The following is a 21,399-nucleotide window of genomic DNA, read 5'->3' on the forward strand; positions in this document are numbered from 1 at the left end:
CTACATCACCAAAAAAAAAAACAACAACAACAACAACAACCTAAAACAATCCAAAAAAAATCTGTTTAATTCTATTTTTGGTCTTTCAAATTTCTCTGGACACTTCAATCCAGAGAAATTCTTCAACCACCTCAATCTCCGTCCCCAACACCTTATCTGCTCCCAAGTAATCCCTCACGAACGGCTTAACCATCACCGTTAGATTCGCCGTAACCACCGCTTTCCTCTCACACTTTTCGAACACATCGTAGCTTTCGGCCCTCACGTCCGCCGCGATGAACCTTGGCAGCACCGCGCGAGAGACGAGCTTGATGTCACGGATCTTGAGTCCGGCGTAGGAGATGAAGATGAGCGCCTGGATCGCGAGGGCTTCGGAGACGAAGATGTATGCGATTTAAGGGTGGGCACGGGTCGGTTACGGCCACGGAACTTCCAATCCGCCATCCGTCGGCCAGATTGACGGATTAGAGAAAATCAATCCGCATCCGTCCGCCAATTCGACAGATGCAGATTGAGCGGATTGGCGGGTTGACGGATGGATGCGAATCGGTTTAGCGGTTTGAAATTTTATAAATTTTCAACATATTTCAACCTGTGCACTTCAAAAAAAAAAAAAAAAAAAAGAAAATATTACAGTCAATGACTTAAAAAAGTATTACAATTACTGCATGCCTCATCCAAAGAAAGAAAGTTTGAAACTTTAGAATATCACAATCGCTGCATGCCTCATCCACATATTACAATCACAGCATGCCTCATCCACATAAAGTATTACAATCTGTGATTCTTAAATATAAAAACAATTCAAACCACCAAAACCATGAACAGAGCAATAGTATAGATTGTATGTCGCTGTATTATTACATTTTATATATATATTTGAAAACAAAAGGCAACCATCATATATCATATTTTCTATTTATTACTTTTAGAGTTAGATTTAAAAACCAAGAAATATAGATAAATAATACGTTTATTTTTTTCAATTCACAAAATATATTCAAGTTGAAAACTTTTTTTCAACTGAATATTTGAATTATTTTTCAATTGAAAACACAAACAAAATATTTTAACAAATTGAAAACACAAAGTCTTATAAATTACTAAGGGTGTTCGCGGTTTGGCGGTTCGGTTACGGCCAAAAGAACCTCAAATCCGCTATCCGTCCGCCAAATTGGCGGGTTGGAGAAAATCAATCCGCAACCGTCCGCTCGTCATCACGCATCCGTCCAAAATGCGGCGGATCGGTTCGGTTCGGTCGGTTTTGGCGGAACGGTATATCCGCTGCTCACCCCTAATGCGATTGCGATGAGAGCGAAGGAGAAGAGGAGAACGAGGCCTCCTAGGAGACTACCGGCTTCTACGGCGACGAGCATGAAGTAAGGGAAAGAGGAGCTGCCGATGAGGAGTGTTCCATTGAGTCGATCAGAATCGGAGTTTGAAGTGAGTTGGAGCTCGGCGAGGTGGAAGAGTTCTGGAGGCGGTGGTTGTGGGTTTGGGGTGGTGATGGGTCAGATTCCGGCAGTGGTGGTGGTGGTGGGTGATAGTGGTGTGAGATGGGTGAGTTTGGGAGTGGGAATCTCCACTGGGTAAAGCTTTGGGAAGTGTTGGAAGACGAGGAGGACTCAGAGTCGAGTTGTTGGAGTAGCGGTGGGTCAGATGATGAAGATAGTATAAAGGACTAAAATTTCTCTGATATATGTTTAGGGATCTTAGATATCAAAAAATAATTTTGTGGATCTCTTCCATTACGAAAAGTGGGAGAGTGACCCTAGACCAATTTTCCCATCTTAATTTTATCAATTGAAATTTTAAATTTTTGATTTATTTTTAATCTAAATAAATTCTCTATTTTTGTTAAATAAAAATAGCATAAAAATTATATTTTAATCATTAAACCAACAAAAAATGATATTTTGAATATTTTATGTACACTTATATTGAATTTAAAGATTATAATCCTATTTTTTTTCGGTCGATTTTACTTAAAAGAAATAAATTAATGGTTTAAATTGAAAATAAATTCAAATACTATAGTTTAAATTAATAAAATTTAAAATCTATTTTGTTATAAAGGTGAAATTCTATAATTTATTTTGTAATTTCTCCTTTTTTTCATTTTTTGCTAAGATTTGATGATTTTTTTTCATCTGTGAATTAGATTAATTAAAAATACAAAAAAATATATTATATTATCATTTCAATAGACTCATTTACCTGATCACTTTTTGGGTTACATTCTGCATATTATAAATAAATTATGATAAACATTCGTATTAGTTACAACTGTTGTGGTGTTTGGTTTCGAATTACGGCCAATCATGTATCAAATTTAAGTGATATTTGGTGATGTATTGATTACAATTATAATTTTAACAACAATGATTCATCCCCCTCAAAAGTCCCACCCCCACCACCCCCCACACACACGTGGGGGTTGGGGATTGGGAGATCAAAAAAAAAAAAAAAAAGTTAGCCAATCAAATGCAAAGGGGTGAAGGGGGTGACCCCCAAAGGGGGTCTCAACCTTTATTGTAATTTTAATTATGACTAAAGTTATATTCAATTATACCTAAAACAGTACATAAAATGCATTTTTTTTTTATAGTGGTTCTACATATATCAATTGGTATACTAATTAGTATACCGATATAGTTATGACATTGTCATTTTAAAATTAACTCCACCCATTATACAAATTAAAAAGACTCAAAATCTCTAAAATTATGTCACGTCATCCGTTAGTAAACTAATTGATATACCGATTAATGCATATAGTATTTTTTTTTTTAATGTGTATATAATAACATTAGAAAAATCTATGATGTGTACTAAGAAGATACACTATAAGAAATGTTGTCAAATTGTGTTGTTATGTTATTTGTGGTAAAAATTATAGGCGAATTTATAGTGTATTACTTGTAAAGTGATAGTCATAATCACTATAATTATATGTTAGGAATGATATGGTATAAATGTTATGAAAATTATGATAAAGTGCATATAATATATACCTTTTTTAAGAGTGTACATCTTCCAATAAATTTTATTTTATTTTTAGTTTTTCACATTCTAAAAAAAAATGCCAAGAATTATTTGTAATATTCAAGGATATGTGAACCATTTTTAGTAGCCACAAATAGGTCATGGGAGCGAACCACAACAAATTAATTACAATAATACTATACTAGGCTTCGTTTGGCAATATTATTTTTTAACTAAAAAATTCAAAAGTCATTAAAAAAATCAAAAAATCAATAATTTATACCAAAAAGTCAAAGATTCTCTTTACTTTTTGCACATCAAAAAGTCAAAAAGTCATCCCAAATATATTAATTTTTTTTACATCATATTTTAACCAAAAAGTCAAAAAATTACTGAAAGGCATGTTTCCAAAAGTATTAAATATTGGATAAATTTGGTGTTTTATTAATGGATTGATACAAAACACATACCATAGTGAAATATGAGATTTTGATGCCTACAAATCAACATTGTATTATTAAAATAAATAAATTAAAAGAAACTTTTGATGTAATTAATTTATTCATTATAACAACATAAAAAAAAAAAAAAAGAAAAAAAAAAAGAAACACTTGTAATTTATATGTAACACATTAAGAGTCAAAATGAATAAATAAATAACTTTGATTCCAACTAATAACTTCATATAGTTATCCATATTAATTGAATAACTAGAAGAGTGAATAAAAATGAAAATGATAATGTCCTACTCTAGATTCCGAAGTAAGCCACACAACACAGATTAGTCTTCATCAGATGGATACATTACTCTTCCTAATCACCACTAAGGACAAACTCCCCACAAGTAATATATTACTGATATTTTTGCTTTTTTGGCATTCATAAGATTCTCAAGTCACAATCGTGTGGTTGAGTGAGTTTTGAGAATGGAGGACACGGATTTTGATAACAGAGCATCTCATGCATATCTGTGTTAATGTAATAGGATTTGACTTTGGTTATGAAAATGCTTAATACTAGGCATGAATCACACTGGCGTACAGTAACATAAAAATGAGAGAACCAAAAAGAATTCTTCAACTCTTTTCTCAAAATATACACAAGTGGTAAAGTCTATCTAAGAAGAAGAACAGAATCCTGTAAACTTCTTTACCAAATCTCACAGAATTGGTGACAGCTAGAAAACCTATCAATTATCCTCCTACTCAGTATGCCTTTTCAAGGTTCCTACAATGAAACCAACATCCATTCATGAACCTGCAAACACAAAATTCAAAATTTGCAAAGACTTACAATTCAATTTGGTACCACCTACAGATTAAGCTTCAGCCTAGAAAGTGGCCCCAAAAATTTCTTCAGCTGATGCAAATGCAACCTATATTCCTCATCTACCTTCAATGTCAATCGAGTTTGATTCCCCTTTCTCTTGCTGCTTCAATTACAGAACTTGTATTTCTTGTAGTCCGAGATAACTTGAGATAGGATTCCCACAGCTTTATGGAGAATGGATATACAGATAAAGCTCTCTTATGGAAACTCTCAGAGATGGACTGAATATCTGTCAGATTCTGCAAAACATCAGCAGCTTCTACCCATACATATTCAGCTGCTACCGGAACTGCCTGAAAGAGTGCATTGACTAAGAGCGAGCTTGCCCAAAACGAAACACTCGCAGAGGTCACATCAACAGGGTCAGAGCGTTTGCTCAACAGCTTGCAGACAGACATTGCTAGCTGATAATTCGATGGGATAATCCCCATAACAGCTTCAACCAAATCCACCAGATCGTTTAGCTTGCTAAATGTTTGGGGTAAGAGAGACGGGCCATGCCATACCTCAAGAACCAAGTTCACCAGAGAGAAATCAGATGACACTGGACTCCATATATTGCTAACTACTTGTTGAACTATTGGCTTCTTGATGCTCTGAATGAACTTTCTGGACAATGGTTGATGGGTGGAGAAAGCCCGGGCGTCGACCAGATAACCTCTCAGGATATTCAGTATTCCAACAGGAGTATTTTCCTTAAATTGTGAACCATTCGCAAGCAAAAACATGGCATGCTCTTTTACACAATGCTTGTAATCCTCAGTAGCAACTTTCAATGCCCTGTCAATGGCAATGCGAGCTTCAACGAGATCATTCTGCAATAATTTGTGGAGAGAGAGATTAAGCAATCCAAACACAATATCTATCTCACTAGAATTACAAAACCAAGCATCAGGATTCGACGTTGAAGCTAAATCTAGTGAGCCAAGGGAGTTCTCTCCATCCATCAAATCTACTTCATATCGAGAATACTGTACTTGCCAAACCGAATGAAACCATCGATTCATTAATTCTTTCACAAAATCAAATCTACCATTCTGGAGGGCAAATTCAGCATATTGGTTCCAGATACACTGAACTGCTGGGACGTCTTCCGGCCAGTTGTTAAGAGCCTCTTCAAATCCTACAAAACCCAAATCCCCAAAATCATCCTCCGCCATCCGTGCTGACATTAAAACAAGTTCTAAGCATGAAGGGTACAGTTTGGTGTATTTATCCAACAAGTTCTTACTACATTCTAAGCCTTCAAGCACTGCTATACACTTAATGTGGTTGAGAGCAAACATGTGTGCTGCCTCAAGAGTACTTTCACTTTCAAGAGATCCACTATCTATATACAAAGCTAGAGAATCTACTGCCATTTCCATCAATGTAACTGCTTGCTGCTTCTCATCAACTGTTAAATGCGTAGAAGGCCACTCTATCTCAGAAAGTTCTTTCTCACATTCAAACTGCTGCACTATAGCATCAGGCAGTTTTTTGTAGACTATGTAGTACACACAGCAGAGCCAGAAGATACATTTGTCATAAAGGGTTAAGCATGGAAGGATATCGGAAAGCAACAGAGAATGTGGCTCATCAGAATCCTTTGTAGAGGGAAAAAGTCCATAGATTTTCTCAATGGCCTTGCCAACATTACCAGAAATGCACAAACAATTAACCAACTGCAAAAAAAGGTCCAAGATACATGCGCTTGCATGCACTGCATCACTGCCAGTGGCAGATGCATGGCGGAAGAGAGTCAAGAGTGCAGTATTATATGCAACCAAACGATCCTCAAGTTGTATCCGACTATTAATGTACATAAGCCAAAGTTCATAAGATCCTTCATTGAGTTCAACCTGGAGAACAAAATAAAAGTGTTTACAGATAATTCACTTTTCAATTCTCAAAGAAAAAACAAAGACTGTAATCTAGACTAAATGAGTGCTCTGATTGCTTGAACATTGAGAACGTAAACAATGATGGCAAGATGGTCTCCCAATGCAAGTGGTATGGTGCTCTGCTTGTTTTTGTCATGTATGAACTCTAAGATGCAATTTAAGAGCCTCCTCAAAGACTTTTCAATGAATAGGCTGTCCTTGGAGCCTCCCTTTTTCCTTTTTTTTTTTGAGAAATAACTGTCCTTGGAGCATGTCCATCGCTCCAAGAAATCAAATCAAGCCTAACTTATAGGAGTATTTGACAAATGACGAGAATTCAACAACGCAGTATTTAGTTCAATGAAGCTGGTAAATATGCCTTAATGCATAACTACATTAACTTTTGTGGAATCACTTTTGAGAAATAAGTAAGACTCTCATGTAATAAAGCCTTGATATGTACAGCAGCCTACATAGAAACAAAGGAGCCCAATCTGAAAGGAGCTTGAGCTGTCTCATTTCAGGAAAGTTGGATTTGATTAAATTTCAAGTCAACCCAGCCAAATATAAGTTCAAGAATCCAGGCACATATAAACCAATAATTTGGCTCATTTTCACCCTGAGATGCAGAATCCAATGGTTCACTACAGGGACCATATTATCAACAGTTCATATTCTGCTTGCACATTTCATACCAAATAAACCTCAAAGGACCGCCAACTTTGTCGCTGATTTCAGGCAGTAAACATTCCATACAACAAAAAACAAGTAAAAATTGCATATGGCAGAATCTGAAACACACAAAAGAGATAATTCCGAAATACCCATATCAGCATTCTTACACTGTCAGTAGTTGGTTTGGTGCATCATAGCAATTTTGATAGATTATGAAAAGTTATATTGAGGCAAAAATTGTGAAAGTGATACAAGGCTCACAACCTCTTTGTATTGGATGGTGATCATTGATGTCAAACATTTTATAGTTAATCTCTTCAGAGAAAGAAACAACATCAACACTGTGTTTATCCTTTGTAAACTCACTTGCCTATGAGGTCACAAATACTCACGTCCACAACTCAATAACAACACTCATAACCAACTTCCCCATGCTTCATAGTATTCTTATGCGACCCCTCCCTTTTAAAATTACAAAACATATATACACACACATGCATAAATATACAGTGAAAAAAATTTCAACCACCAAAGAAACAAAGCACTAAGACTCCTAATCTTCAAAAGTCCATTAGTGTACACATGCCAAACATAATTAGTCTCAAACAAAACTGTTGCAATGAGAATTGGGAGTTTCAACTAGTGCAGAGAACTCAATGCCCATCAACAGATTTTGATATCAGGGCCAACCATAATGCAGCTAGGGGTCTCCAAATGGTGCTCAAGTTCTAAATGAGACTGAAAACAGACTAATAAGAGTCTCCACACTCATAGAAACTCCATTTTCATTATAAAGAAGAATAAGACATATAGCAACATACCCCAAAACGAAACAGGTCATCCTTCCCAATTGACTTCTCGCTGCTATAGAAAATATGTAAATAAACCACCCAGAGAACGGCAGATGATGGATTGGCTTCTAGAGCTCGAGCAAGCACTTTAAGAGCCTGCATATGTCAGAATACAAAAACATAATATAAAAATTAAAAAAATTGAAATAATTATGATATTACAGATTGTTATCCTGTGTGCAAAATGATAAAATTACCTCTATCCTACCCTTTCTCTTGAGATTAAGAAGAGCCATTTCCAGCGTTTGGTCATTATCAGTAAACCGCTGATCAAGTTGACTCTAAGTAAAAACCATGCAGGTAAAGAAAGTTAAAACAAATTGGTAGCCAATAAAAGACAGTAACACAGTTACACATTAAATGATTGATACAAAAAATGAGACAGGACAGAAAGACACATCAGAATAAGAGAAATATAAAAATGCATCTAACCAGAGATACCTAAAGAAAATGGTATCATTTCTATTTCATGGATGAAAAAATAACAATTTTAGGATGGATTAAAAAATCCACTAAATATGCCAAAAGGGGCTTAACCTCTGTACACTAGGCATACACAATTCGGGGTAAAAAGCTAAAAACAATATTATGTTGACCTACAAAAAAATCTACAAAACAAAAAAAAGATTAACAAAACTTAACATTGAACACAAAATGAAAATGTTGCAGCAACATCAGCTTTAACCTATTAAATCTAAGTATCCTCAAAAGTGCCTAACTTCATTCCCTCCACACACATCACGCCAAGCACATATGTACCCACACCATTCACACTTCTTAACACTGTTCACGGTGCACCCTCAACTTCCATATGCTCTTCCCTGTTTTCCAAATGCTCTTCCCTAAATGTTAACTATCCCTACCACCCAAAAGTAATGGAATGACCAAAATGAAAATCTTCTGGTACCTTCTTTCCACTCCATCACATCCTGCCTTCTCAATTGATCTCCATCCCATACATGAGTTCAAAGAATTCATACACTACCTCCAACCCCCAATCACTATACCAGAATCTAGACTCACAGTCCTTAAATAATCTAAAACAAACACATTCTTAGTCATAGCAATGCATTAAAGATTTGGAAAGGTCTCGATAAGAAGGCAATCCCCACAACACACATCTTGCCAAAATTTTACTCTGAGAACATCACCCATGCCAAAGCTCAGCTATCTGATCTGCCAATCCTTTCTTGATCTCATCCAAATCCAACTCCATAAGATCCCTTAACATCCTTAGAGGTCCAACCACCAATTTCCATTTCAAATTTGCAATCATTTATAGTGCACCATAAACCACCTTCTTGTAATGCATATCGCCACGACCATTTCCACAACAAACTTTTTTGAACAATTTAAAATAGTGAACGCCCGAACCTCCTTCCATGATTGGGCTACAATGTATTCCAATAAGTTCTATTGAAGCTTCTCCAATCTATCAGCAGCCACCAAAGCATGAATAGTAAAAAGGGACATGAAGTAGGTTGGCAAGCTAGCAAAGAGTATTTTTGGTATCAATATCTACTTAAAGAGGGAACACAAATACTTCATCCCATTCAACCCTATGCACCTCAAAGGACAAGAAGAACTTTGGAAGAGACTTGAATTCAAATTTGAATTGCCATGGCTATCATATTAGGAATTCAAGGAAACCCCTCGAGATTTTTTCACAAATTTAAATTTAAATATTTGTAAGAACGAGATTGTAACTACATTTGCAAGCTACTTGCACGCTAGCTGCACCATTTGAAAGCCTATGGAAAAAGATACAAAAACTTTCAAAATCCCCAGGATGAATTAATTCCTCAAGCATATTGAGCAACATAAAAAATACATATATAAACACAACACTCCAGAATTTTATGGACATGGGATATGAGACATGATTGCCCAGGAGATGATAGAGAACATGGATCAGGGCCTCAATAGATGGAAAAATTGCAAAGAATAAAACTGAAGCCAATATTGTATACGAAGCTGAATGGAGAATGACTATTCATCTAGCCTATGTTGTGTTGGCTGCAAAATTGAATTCACGTATTAGATTCATCCAATCCCCAATTACAAGGACACTAAACACGGCTAACACATTCATATTTCTTTTTCTTTTCTCTTTTTTTTTTTTTTTTGACAAATAAGAACAATATTATTAAAAAAGCATCAAGATGATGCAAAGAACCCAATAACTACAATCAATGAAGAAATAAAGACTCAGTGAAATCCAAAAAGCAAATACATCCAGATCCACAGTTCCTGACACCCATCTATGTAAAACAATCAACAACTTGTTTTTCAAACAAGGAACCAAAGCTGCTAAACTCTCGAACATCTGACGCTTCCGCTCCAACCACACCAACCAAATTAAACATAAAGGAGCCAACAGCCAAGCCTTCAACATCTCTTCCCAACCCTACTCCCTCTCCAACTAGCCAACACCTCCTTCACCGTCCCCTGTTGCACCCAAACCAAATTAAATACACCAAAAAACAACCCCCATAATTGAAATGTCACTGCACAATGAAGAAGAAGAAGATTTGACATAAGACTCCACATCATGACAACACAAACAACACCAATTAACCAAAACATGTCCACGCCACATCAAATTATCTAAGGTCAAAATCCAACCATGTACAGCCAACCAAACAAAAAAAGCCACTTTAGATGGCACCCTAGAAACCCAAACCCCTCGCCAAGGGAATGAAATATCCCCGGCCCCCAACTGCGCCCGATAAAAAGAAGACACAGAAAACACCCCTTTAGCCTCCCTTACGCTTTCATATTTCTTAGATTCTTCTTTTAGTTCTAGGGTAAAATTGCATTTTTAAGTAACATAGAACGTAAATAATTGATACTTCACACATTTTGATGTAACAACATCATAAAAGTGAATAGTGACAAACTTCTATTCTATGTATAACTGTAAACTTAAAGTCTTAAACTACCAGAAACACCCTTTTTTTAAGATGTGTTCTACATACAAATCTAGTTGGACATTCACCAGGCACATGTTTCTCGTAGTTGTTGCCACAAACTACCAGAAACACTTGCTTGGTAGTTGAATAGACTCCTTTACAAGAGACCATGTAACAAAGCATCTAGCCAACACCAGGCTATTGAGCTTAAGGCAATGTCGAGTAGTGTGGTATGAAGACAACCAAAAAAAAAAAAAAAAAAAAAAAAAAAAAAAAAAAAAAACGAGATTTACAAAATTAACTATAGGTTGAGTTGTAGTTACAAAGTATTTGAGGAATTTTTAGTAATTGTCTCCAGAAATTAGCAACGGAGAGAGAGAGAAGAAAAGAGTTCTTCAACAAACCATTGTGCCATTTCTACTTTGAAAATATAGTGATTGACTATTCCAACTCCCATTGACCTCAATACGAGCTTCAGTGCCGTGCAAGAATGGTTTGTCTGTAGGTGAATCTGAATGAAGCAAACCTGAAAGAACCAAGGAAGTGCTGAAACACCTTTGCCAACACTGTCCAACACCTTGTGAAAGAATAGATCCATAAGGATGCAAATCAGATTTCAGCACATCTAAGCAAACTAGATATGTTGGTGGTGCCAAATCAAGACCCTTGGAAATATTTGCTGCATTTCCTTTGTGGGTTGATGATCCAACCTGACAATCTGCAGAAGAAAATAACTTCAAAGTTACTTTAAAACAGAGGAATTCAGGTTTCCAAATTTCGTACAGATTTTATACAAGTGTTTCATACCGGCACTATCACAATTCTCAAGGTTCATATTTTGGCGAGAGTAATCTTTAACATGTTGCCTTGAACACTCATCATCATTGCATTTTCCCCGGAGTTCAAACATGCAAAGTGGCCAAAATGGATCGATTGCAAGATTACAGGTGTAACAGCCAACTTTCCTAGAACATATATCCATCAAAGTCTCATCCATTGAGTTTGAACTCAAAATGCTTGGCTGGATTTCAGTAGAGCTAACACTATTGCCCTCTTCATTGCAAATATCATAACTGTGAATTGGTTTACTTCTACTCTGTAATCCAACTAAACTGACTGGCTCTGTAACCTTCAGGTGACCAAATGTACTCCTTCGAATGGGAGATGAAAAGATAACAGATCTTGATGATTGGTTATCTTCTGTGAAAAAACGGCTATCCAAAGGATCAGCAGTAGGAGATGCATAATTAGAAGAAAAGTTCGCAACATGGCCCTCATCGATCTGAACAGGAAGCTCAGATATACCCTTTTCTGCCTCATCAGTACCTAAATATTCTCAACAAAATTAATCATACAATGAAACAATAAAGGAAAAGACAATAAGGCCCCGTTTGTTTCCAGAGATGGAATGGATGGGATTGATAGTGAGGGGATTAATAGTGAGGGGATTGTTAGTGAGGGTCGTTTGTTTTCAGAGATAGAATGGAGGGGATTGATAGTGAAGGGATTAATAATGAGGGGATTGTTAGTGAGGGGATTGATAGTGAGGGGATTAGTAGTGAGGGGATTGATAGTGAGGGGATTAGTAGGGAGGAATTGTTAAATTATTTTTATATAAAATAATAAAACAAATAAAAAAATATAAAAAATTAAAAATTATATTTTAAAAAAAATTTCCAATATATAAAAAATAAAAAAAATAAAAAAATTTCTAATCCCCTCACTATTTTTCTAATACCATCTCTACCTCCTCACTATGAATCCCCTCCCCAAGGGTATTAGTAATACCAAGGTATTAGTAATACCCTCCCTATCTCTCAAAACAAACAAGGTATTAGTAATACCAAGGTATTAGTTAGTCCCAAGGTATTAATAGTCCCAAGGCTATCTCTCAAAACAAACACCCCATATACTAATCCCAAGGTACTAGTAATCCTAATCCCCTTGCTATAACCCAAAACAAACGGGGCCTAATGGTTTGTTGAGCATCAAATAATCAAGTGAGGACATTTTAATAACTATTAAAAGTTGTAATTATCATCACAAAATGGGTACACTGTACAGGTCACCATACTAGAATAAACAAAACACCAAATAGGACATTAGGAGGATCACATTAAAGTGTTAGTTAACTTAACAGCTGATTACACCAGCATTTCACCATGTAGATATATAAACCAGCCATTCAAATTATAAAACATGACAGCAGGACCATAGATCAATTGACTAGACATCAAATCAAGCCTAACTTATAGGAGTATTTGACAAATGACGAGAATTCAACGATGCAGTATTTAGTTCAATGAAGCTAGTTCCTTAATGCATAACATAACTACATTAACTTTTGTGGAATCACTTTTGAGAAATAAGTAAGGCTCTCATGTAATAAAGCCTTGATATGTACAGCATTTCACCATGTAGATAAAGTTTATATACCGGTCATTCAAATTATAAAACATCACAGCAGGACCATAGATCAATTGACTAGACAATCCCTCTCGGGGAAAAAAAAAAAAAAAGAACAAATGCATTAAGAAGTTCAAACACAAGCATGAGGAAAAACATAAAAAGAAAAAAAGGGAGAAAAAATTATCATAGAGACCCTGATGCAACTAAAAACATAAATGTCAGATCCATCACTAGCTTCCCTCCGATGTATAGCATTGAGAACTTAATCGCATAAATTAGTTACGGAATTACCCAAAATAGATAAGAGGTTATTAAAAAATGAGTGTTACAAAGTTTGTTGAATCCAAAATCCAGCACACTTTGAAGCAATAATTTTGCATTCACACCTTCATCATCTCTTTCAGTCAGGTAATGCGAAGAGTAAACTACACTAAATACCAAATTATCTTGATGCAAGTAGCAAAGAAGATTTCTACAATGCAAGAAGAACAGAATTGGGGAAGTGAAAGGATCATGAGTGAACAATATATGATTCTATATATAAAATACTATGTATATAATTCTAATATCTGGCATTGCTACTTAGGCAGTTAGGCTCTATATACCAAAGGACTTGCTCAAAGAAAGCTACCTCCAGAATGTTGGTTTTTCGCTACCACAGAGGATGATTCATTCCCAACACTCGTCTCTGCTTGCCCTGCAGCACCACCATGTCCAGCCCCAGTTACAACAGCAGGTTCCATGTTGTGAGTTGGACCACTATTCTTTGGCAATGCTTTTGTTCCTAGCCTAGCAAACAGTTGAGACCTTAAGGTTGCTTCAAGAAGTAAAGAATCTTGAGAGTTATCAAAAGGAAACTTTCTTTTTCGCTCATCAGCTATGCCCTTTGCCCTTTCTCCATAATTTTCTTCTTTTGTCTGACAATCGAGACCAGAGTAAACAGATTTATGGTCAAATGAAAATGTCTCTTCATCTTCATCTGCCGAAACATTTAAATCACTGGATGGAGAGCAGATTCCATCTGCCACCTTGTCGTCTTTACGAGCCTCTGATGTACTAGCATCAGGCTCACTGCACGGATCAGAGGCCAAATCGTGCCCATCAGCATGCTGATCTGACACAATTTGAAGAGCACCATTGGCAGTTTGGATGTTTGAATGATGACCTTGTTGATTATAAGCATTAAATTCATCTTGCATCTCATGGATAGATGTAGGCAATTGATGCATATTATCTTCTGAAATGTTATTTGAGAAATTCAGCCCAGCTCCAGTACAATTATGCAGTCTAGAGGACCAGAACGAACTTGAATTCTCCATCATTAGAGATTGTAAGTGGGCTGAGTAGAGTTCCCTTTTTTGATAGAGATAAGAGCATCTACCATTAGCCTCAATCAAAGCCCTTTGGGCATTACGATAAGCTTTAAGAGCATTTCGTTCTTCAATTTCACACGTACGCCGGTGCTCTTGTGCCTCCTCCAACTCCTTGTCTTGCAATTCCTCAATGTCAAGTATCGACCGCAAATCCATGTTATCTTGTGTTATACTTAATGTACCCAAACAATTGCAGAGGCTTGCATTGTTGAGGGATACCTTAAATAAAAATAAGTCAATCACAATCAGAACTAATTCTCATGAACAATTCAGTAATTCAACAAATACTCCATTAAAGATGGTTTATAACATACATCAGAGGTCTCTAAGTTGCCATCTGGAACATGGACAGGACATGCCTGATTTGTATTGTTTGATGTAGGCTTACATGCATCCTCACCAGATCTAACTTCATGAAGCTCGCTGCCCACAGTTAGATTATGTCCACAGGTTGCTTTGTTTGAGATTCTTGTACGATAACAATTAAGCTCACTACCATGCTTTGACTCCACAGTGCTCTATAAAGGAAGGATCAGAGTAGAAAAACATGAGTATTGTAAAACGTTGAAAAACTGAAACAAATTGATTGCAAGTATATCCAAAGTGACATTAATTTTGGCACAGATTTAAGTGTATATAGTGTTGTAGAGAGCCCTAAGCTGATCAATTTCAAAACTAGGAAATATAACACCTCCATCAAGTTAGTAAACAATTCTACAACACTCATTGTGTGGCAAGCATAGAGCATGAGAGCTCATTCTCATAAGCAGAGACTAAGAATAGCAAACAACCCACAAATGAGAAATTTTTAAATGGTATTTTTCTTTTTCTTTTTCTTTTTCTTTTTCTTTTTCTTTTTCTTTTTTTTTTTTTTTTTTTGGTTGCAGGCATACAGTAAATATTATACAACTATATATACCTTCGCCACCACCAATTTTGTATGAAATAGGAAAATTCAAAACTGAGATTCATTTGCTTTCATGTAGAGTTCTCTAGTCTCCAAAATGAGAAATGAACCAAAGTTGCTATTAGAACAAAAAAAAGAAAAGCAGTCTCTTATTTAATTTCTAGCTCAGGAGATAGAAAACATGATTAATAAATAGTCACATTCTATGTTTCATGGACTCGGGTATGAGCGTTGGGTGCTCGTGGGGGTCCATGTCCAAGCGTCATACCTTCTTAAACCTAAATTTTAAGACATTGGAATATGTATCCAAAAAAGTTAGGTACGAGTACAGAACGCATCATGGACACTTACATATACTACATATTATTGTAGAGTACTCTTAGATAAGATATTATAAATCATATAGAATTGTACTTGAAATTAAATAGGTTTTAGGAAAAAGATGAACTTTCTATCTCTCATCTATGTGAGAGATCATAAATGTTTCTTTAGTAGCAAATGTGGAGTTTCTTCTTATTCAAACATTGTAAAAAATTAGAGGATCCAAGTGTCTAAACTGAGTACAAGTGTTGGATACATATCTCATACCTTTACTCTTGTCAGGTGGACACAGGTACTTTGGGGGAATAGAAGACTCCATATAACACAAGTCACTTTTTTATCAATTGGAAGAAGTAAGAAAACCAAGAAGGATATTCATAACCCAAATTATAACAATAAGTACAACATGTAGAAGATTAAAAAACAAGATTACATTTTTTATCAAATTTAATTGAGTCCCACAATCACCCTCAACAACTTAACCCTCACGAAATTGAATCCAGAGTAATCCCCAAATCTACAACTCAATCCTCATGAAATGGTAGTCTTGTAAATGACTAAAACAAGGACAAAAATCACCCAAAAATGGAATTCCATGAAACTAACAATAAAGATTAGATTGGCATCATTTCCAACTACAAGTTGATGTTTTAACTTAGATCTGAGACAGTATGAAACCTAGCATGATAAAAGCAATAGATCCACACACTAACCCTCACAAAATTGAATCCACGAAAATCCCCAAATCTACAACTTAATCCTCACAAAAAGGTATTGAGAATGACTAAAACGGCCCCCGCAAGGGGGGGGGGGGGGGGGGAACGTGTAAATTAATCCAAAAAATGGAATTCCATGAAACTAACAATAAAGATTAGATCCGCATCAATTCAGCTACAGGTTCATGTCTAAACTTAGATCCGAGAAAGTATGAAACTTAGCATGTTAAAAGTAATAGATCCACACACTAACCTGCTTCGATCAAGTGATAGGCTCAAAAGAAAGCAGGAGGAGACCCATGGGAAGGAGGAGTCTATATGATTACAATCCAAATGGAGGATATGGGGTACTTATCGGAGCATATGTCCACATACTCCAAATAACTTCTCTTCAGTTGAAAGAAAGCAAACTTTTTCAAGAGTATTATAAATGGGAAACAAGTTCCTATAAGAGTCTAAGATGGAAAAAAATATATATATATATTTTTTTTTTGGGGGTGAGGGGGTTGGTTAGCAATTTTAATAAAAGCTAGGATGTTTAGACAGAGACACGAGTTCTGTATTTTTACAAGGGCAATCCCCGGAATCTATACATGGAGCATAGCCCTATGTTGTTTGCATCTGTGCATTTATTGCATAAAACACGTGTATATATATAGAAGTATGCCATGAAGAAAAACCATAGAAATAAAAAATAACAGCGAAGATAATAACTGAAGGATAAATTTCTGGCCAAAAGTGCAGGCGACCCATGCAATAACACCCTTTCTAGGGAAATTAAGGCAAAATTTTCAAAAATGTCTAAACGAGCATTGGACACGGTTCTAAGTCCTCAAGGATTTATCCAACCAATTTTCAGAGAAATGTATTGCACATAAGAAACATCAAGTAAGCTAAGTGGATGATTTTGCAACTTACTGATTTCTTCGGAAAAGTTTTAGCACTGTCATTTGCCACCTTTTTGGTCTGCTCTAATGAAATAGACGAATCCACCAACTTAGAATGCCTGTCACATTGACTATCATTAACGATTATGTCAGCACCTGCACAAGTAAGCACCCAAATGGTAAAGGCATCTCAGAGTCAGGTAAAAAATATCGGGTAGCATAAGCAGAAATAGGAAGCATCTTCACCGTATTTCACACCAGTAGATTGATTTCCAGAAGAAAGAGGGCCCCGAGTATCATCTTTCTTTTTCTGTTGAGCAGCTCCTGTGTGCATTGTGCCTAGAGGCGTCTCTCTGTCTCGATGGCTATGTTCATTAATGATCTGCTCACCACCATTCTTCAGCATAGACCTTTCTGATGGGAGCACTGACTGTGCAGGACGCATTTGTTGCTGGACATCTGAAACTAGCTGATTTTGATGTGATTCATTGAGTTTTGGGCGCTTCTTGTCTGGTTGTTTCGTTTCAAACAGTACAAAATCAGCAGAAGTTGCTCTGCAATCCCTAACGGCATCAATGTCTGATTCCATGAGGTTATGATCCTTAGATGTACCGGAAACTGTTTCCTTATTTTGCTGGGCAGACTTAAGCTTTAATTCCTTTTCCCTAATTGCAATTTTCTGGCGAAGATCTTGAAGTTTACTACTGTTCAAATGCATATTTTGGTTACCTCCATGTTCCCGGTCAGCTAATTTTTTATTGAGAGTATTAGAAATTCTAAAACGAGCTCTTTGTTCGACCAGTGACTGTCCATTTCTGGTATTTGGACCATTGATTTTGGTCATTGATGAGACAAAGGTACGGCTCAAAGACACTTTCCTTGGCATCACTCTGGATTCATTTCTTGTAGTTTGTTGTAGTATTTGAGATTCTGGCACTGCAGAAGCATGTGGTCTTCGATTCCCATCCATGCCTTGTGCATTGCCTTTAGTTTCTGAGGCTTTCGGATGTCTGAACTCTTCTGAGTCACTGCCACTGTCATCATCTGAAAAGCTTATCACAAATGGCACAAATGGAGCTCGATTCTTCTCAGTGCTCTTTTGATAATTCAGCTGTGCAGAAGTTCTGGAAGGTATATTGACAAAGCTTTTAGGATTATTAGTAGAAACACACCTTCCTGCAAAGTAGGTAGAAACCATCCAAGATAAGTTAAGTGACAGCTTAGATTAACAGCTCGATTGCTGTACAACTACATAAACAAACCATTGCTAAAGAGTTAGAAAAATAGCAACAAATATATTAAATGAAATGAGAATGGGAATATAAATTAGGGAGAAAGTGGTATACTATAGTAGCAAATCTCACCAAGTCCATTCTTATCAACAGAAACTATGCACCTAGATTGCAGAACCAGCACAAATAGAAAAATCAGAGAGTGCATTAATATCATGGTTATCATAATCCCAATCCGGATCATAGAGTGCATTAATATCATGGTTATCATAATCCCAATCCGGATCATAGGATCTTACGATCCGTATTGACTAGGATCTTAAAGTGACTATGATACCAGTTATAAATCAGGTAGAATCGCACTATGATCCCGATTCTACTACAATCCTAATCCTACCAAAAAAATTTCTTATTATTTATTTCTTATACATGTATGTATATGTTCATGTCTATGTAAAAAATTTGACTATAAACTCCTTCTCCAAATGTCTCATCTAATTTATGTTTAACATAAAAGATGCATTACATCAAATTTATTATTTTTCTTTAATGATTTCAAAATTGTGTAAAATACATTATCATTATCGATAACTTTTCATTTTATTTTGCATTGAAAGTAGAAACTTATGATCCTTGATTCGATTCTACAATCCAATCCATAAGTCCCTCCCAATGATTTACCTAGTATCCTGATTTCAATAACCTTGATTAATATGCATTTTTATGTAAAGAAGAATATGTAGATGACTAAATGTATATATGCATATATGTACAAATGTAAAACTTTAATTGGTAAAACATAAAATCATGATTTTTACTCCAGTATCTAAAAAATGTATTTATGCATTAATGACTTTTATAAGTTAAATCATTATCCCAATTTGGTTAAAGCAACGTTGAGACAAAAATCAACCGTCAATGTGTTGTGGCACAGTTCTGAGCAAATGACAAATGGAAGAACACTCAACATAGAAGGATCCAACACAAATTCAAACAAAAATAATAAAACTAGTAAAATAAACTATACAAGCATAACTGCTAACAGTAGCTGCCCGTCTTTCGCACCTTCAACAATTTTGTTTAAAGAACCAACTCGAACAGGCTCCTCTCGAGCAGCAGTGGTATCATTGAACTGAGAAGCCGAAGCAGCGGGAAGTTCCTGTGGGATAGAATCACTCATTTAGGATAGTGAACCGCTTTCATTAACCGTTTAAGCAATAAAAATGGAAAGTGAAAAGTATCCCAACCCAACAAGTGTCTATATTATTACAGCAATTTAAATTGAACGGAGTACAAGTAAACTCAGATCTGCATGAACCACATAAGATCAAAAATAAACAAGCTACATTGAGGACTAAACCGAGAAGAGTATTACCAAGTAAGAACAACTAAACATTAACAAAAACAAAAACCAAAAAAAACTGCATCAGTAGCCATGAAAATCACTAACATGAACTATTCTATACATTGAAATAGCTTCAAATGCAATATTATATTAAAACATCAATCTAAATTGAATGGAGTACAAGAGCATTCGAATCTGCGTGAACACTACAAAAGATCGAAATGAACAATAAACATATAGGACTAAAACATAGAAGACTATTACCAAGTAAAAAAGAACTGATTAAACCCAAAATGATAACCAAAAACACAAATCAGTAACATAAACTGTTCTATACATAGAAATGGATTGAAATGCAATTAAATACATAAACACCACAACCCTTTAAAATGAAATAGCAGAGGTAAATCTACAAGATTGTCTAGAGAGGTGTATGTATGATCAATCTTATCGAGTGAGGGCGTGGATTGGAAGTAAAGCATGAAGGAAGAGAATCGAAAAATGAATAGAATTGAGCAAAAATGGTGGATGAATTAAGGTTTTGGAAAGGAATTACATCGTCGTCAGACGAAGAGAGCTCGCCTTCTTCTCTGGTTTTGGAAGAATTGTTCAAGACCTGAGTGTTAGGGTTTGCTGTGGCCGCAACAGACGACACGACTCTCGTCCTCAGCTCATCGCTCTCCTCCATATTCTCTCTCTCTCTAATGAACGGTGCCTCATAGATTCAGAGGAATATAGGGATGTAATCAAAAATACCTTGGGCCACGTTTGTTTCGCTATCTAAGATGGAGGAAATTAAAAATAGGATGGGATTGACGGAAGAGATTAGTATGGCGATATTAGATTATAGGTATAGAAAAATGTTGTCAGTCTTAAATTGTTTATTAAATAAATAATTAAATGTCTTATATAGGTGTGGGATTTATAAAATTATAGACTCTATTTTTATGTGAGACATTTTATTATTTATTTGGTAAAAAATTTAATATCTCTAACATTATTCATAGATATAAGATAAAGAGTATTTATTTGTACAGATTAGTAATATATAAATAGTATTAATATATATAATTAATATTTTTAAATTTGTAATATCATAATTTTTTTTGGTTTTAAAAAATATAAATTTTGTTAAAAAATTATTTAAAAATTCACTAATCTTTCACTTAATTTTTAATCTCAACCGCACTACGAAATTGATAACCCTACTAATAGAGGGATTACTAGTCTAAAGAGATAATTAATTTTTTCACTCGTGTCCTCTATAAGTAAATCTAAAATTATTAATCCAATGTTCTTACGCAAAGAACCAAACAAACAGACCTTAATGTCACCGGACCATAATGTACCATTTTAGGAAAAATATCATTTAATATAAATGCTTTTATATTAGTTAAAAAAACTTGAAAACATTAAAAAATAAACTTATAAAATTTTCATCAAACCTATATTATTTTTTAAATTAATCACTGAAATGTACTTTTCTTATTTTTTATTTACATCGAAATTGTAACTTGACAAATTTTAACGTAGCCTCAGAAAATTTGATCTATCTAAAAAATAAGAATGATACAATACAATATAATAGGATAGTG

At 35.3% G+C, this 21,399-nt stretch overlaps 1 protein-coding gene across 2 annotated transcripts; it reads right to left on the reverse strand.

The window, feature by feature from the left end:
* Window positions 1-4,039: 4,039 nt before the first annotated feature.
* Window positions 4,040-20,683, reverse strand: LOC114296827 (zinc finger C3H1 domain protein). Of its 2 annotated transcripts, none has more exons than XM_028241175.2 (11): window positions 20,361-20,683; window positions 19,525-19,618; window positions 17,486-18,403; window positions 17,259-17,383; window positions 14,711-14,914; window positions 13,655-14,615; window positions 11,422-11,940; window positions 11,019-11,332; window positions 7,900-7,983; window positions 7,673-7,798; window positions 4,040-6,155 (listed from the first exon to the last, which is right to left on the reverse strand). In XM_028241175.2, the coding sequence occupies exons 1-11, from the start codon at window positions 20,490-20,492 to the stop codon at window positions 4,386-4,388; spliced, it is 5,247 nt and encodes a 1,748-aa protein (XP_028096976.2). In that variant the 5' UTR covers window positions 20,493-20,683; the 3' UTR covers window positions 4,040-4,385. The 2 variants fall into 2 exon arrangements, with proteins under 2 accessions (XP_028096976.2, XP_028096972.2); XM_028241171.2 differs by having other exon boundaries at window positions 17,474-18,403; window positions 20,361-20,650.
* Between the last annotated feature and the right edge of the window lie 716 nt (window positions 20,684-21,399).

Source organism: Camellia sinensis, chromosome 1, assembly GCF_055761805.1.
Source record: "Camellia sinensis isolate YWXY chromosome 1, ASM5576180v1, whole genome shotgun sequence".
Taxonomy (NCBI): domain Eukaryota; kingdom Viridiplantae; phylum Streptophyta; class Magnoliopsida; order Ericales; family Theaceae; genus Camellia; species Camellia sinensis.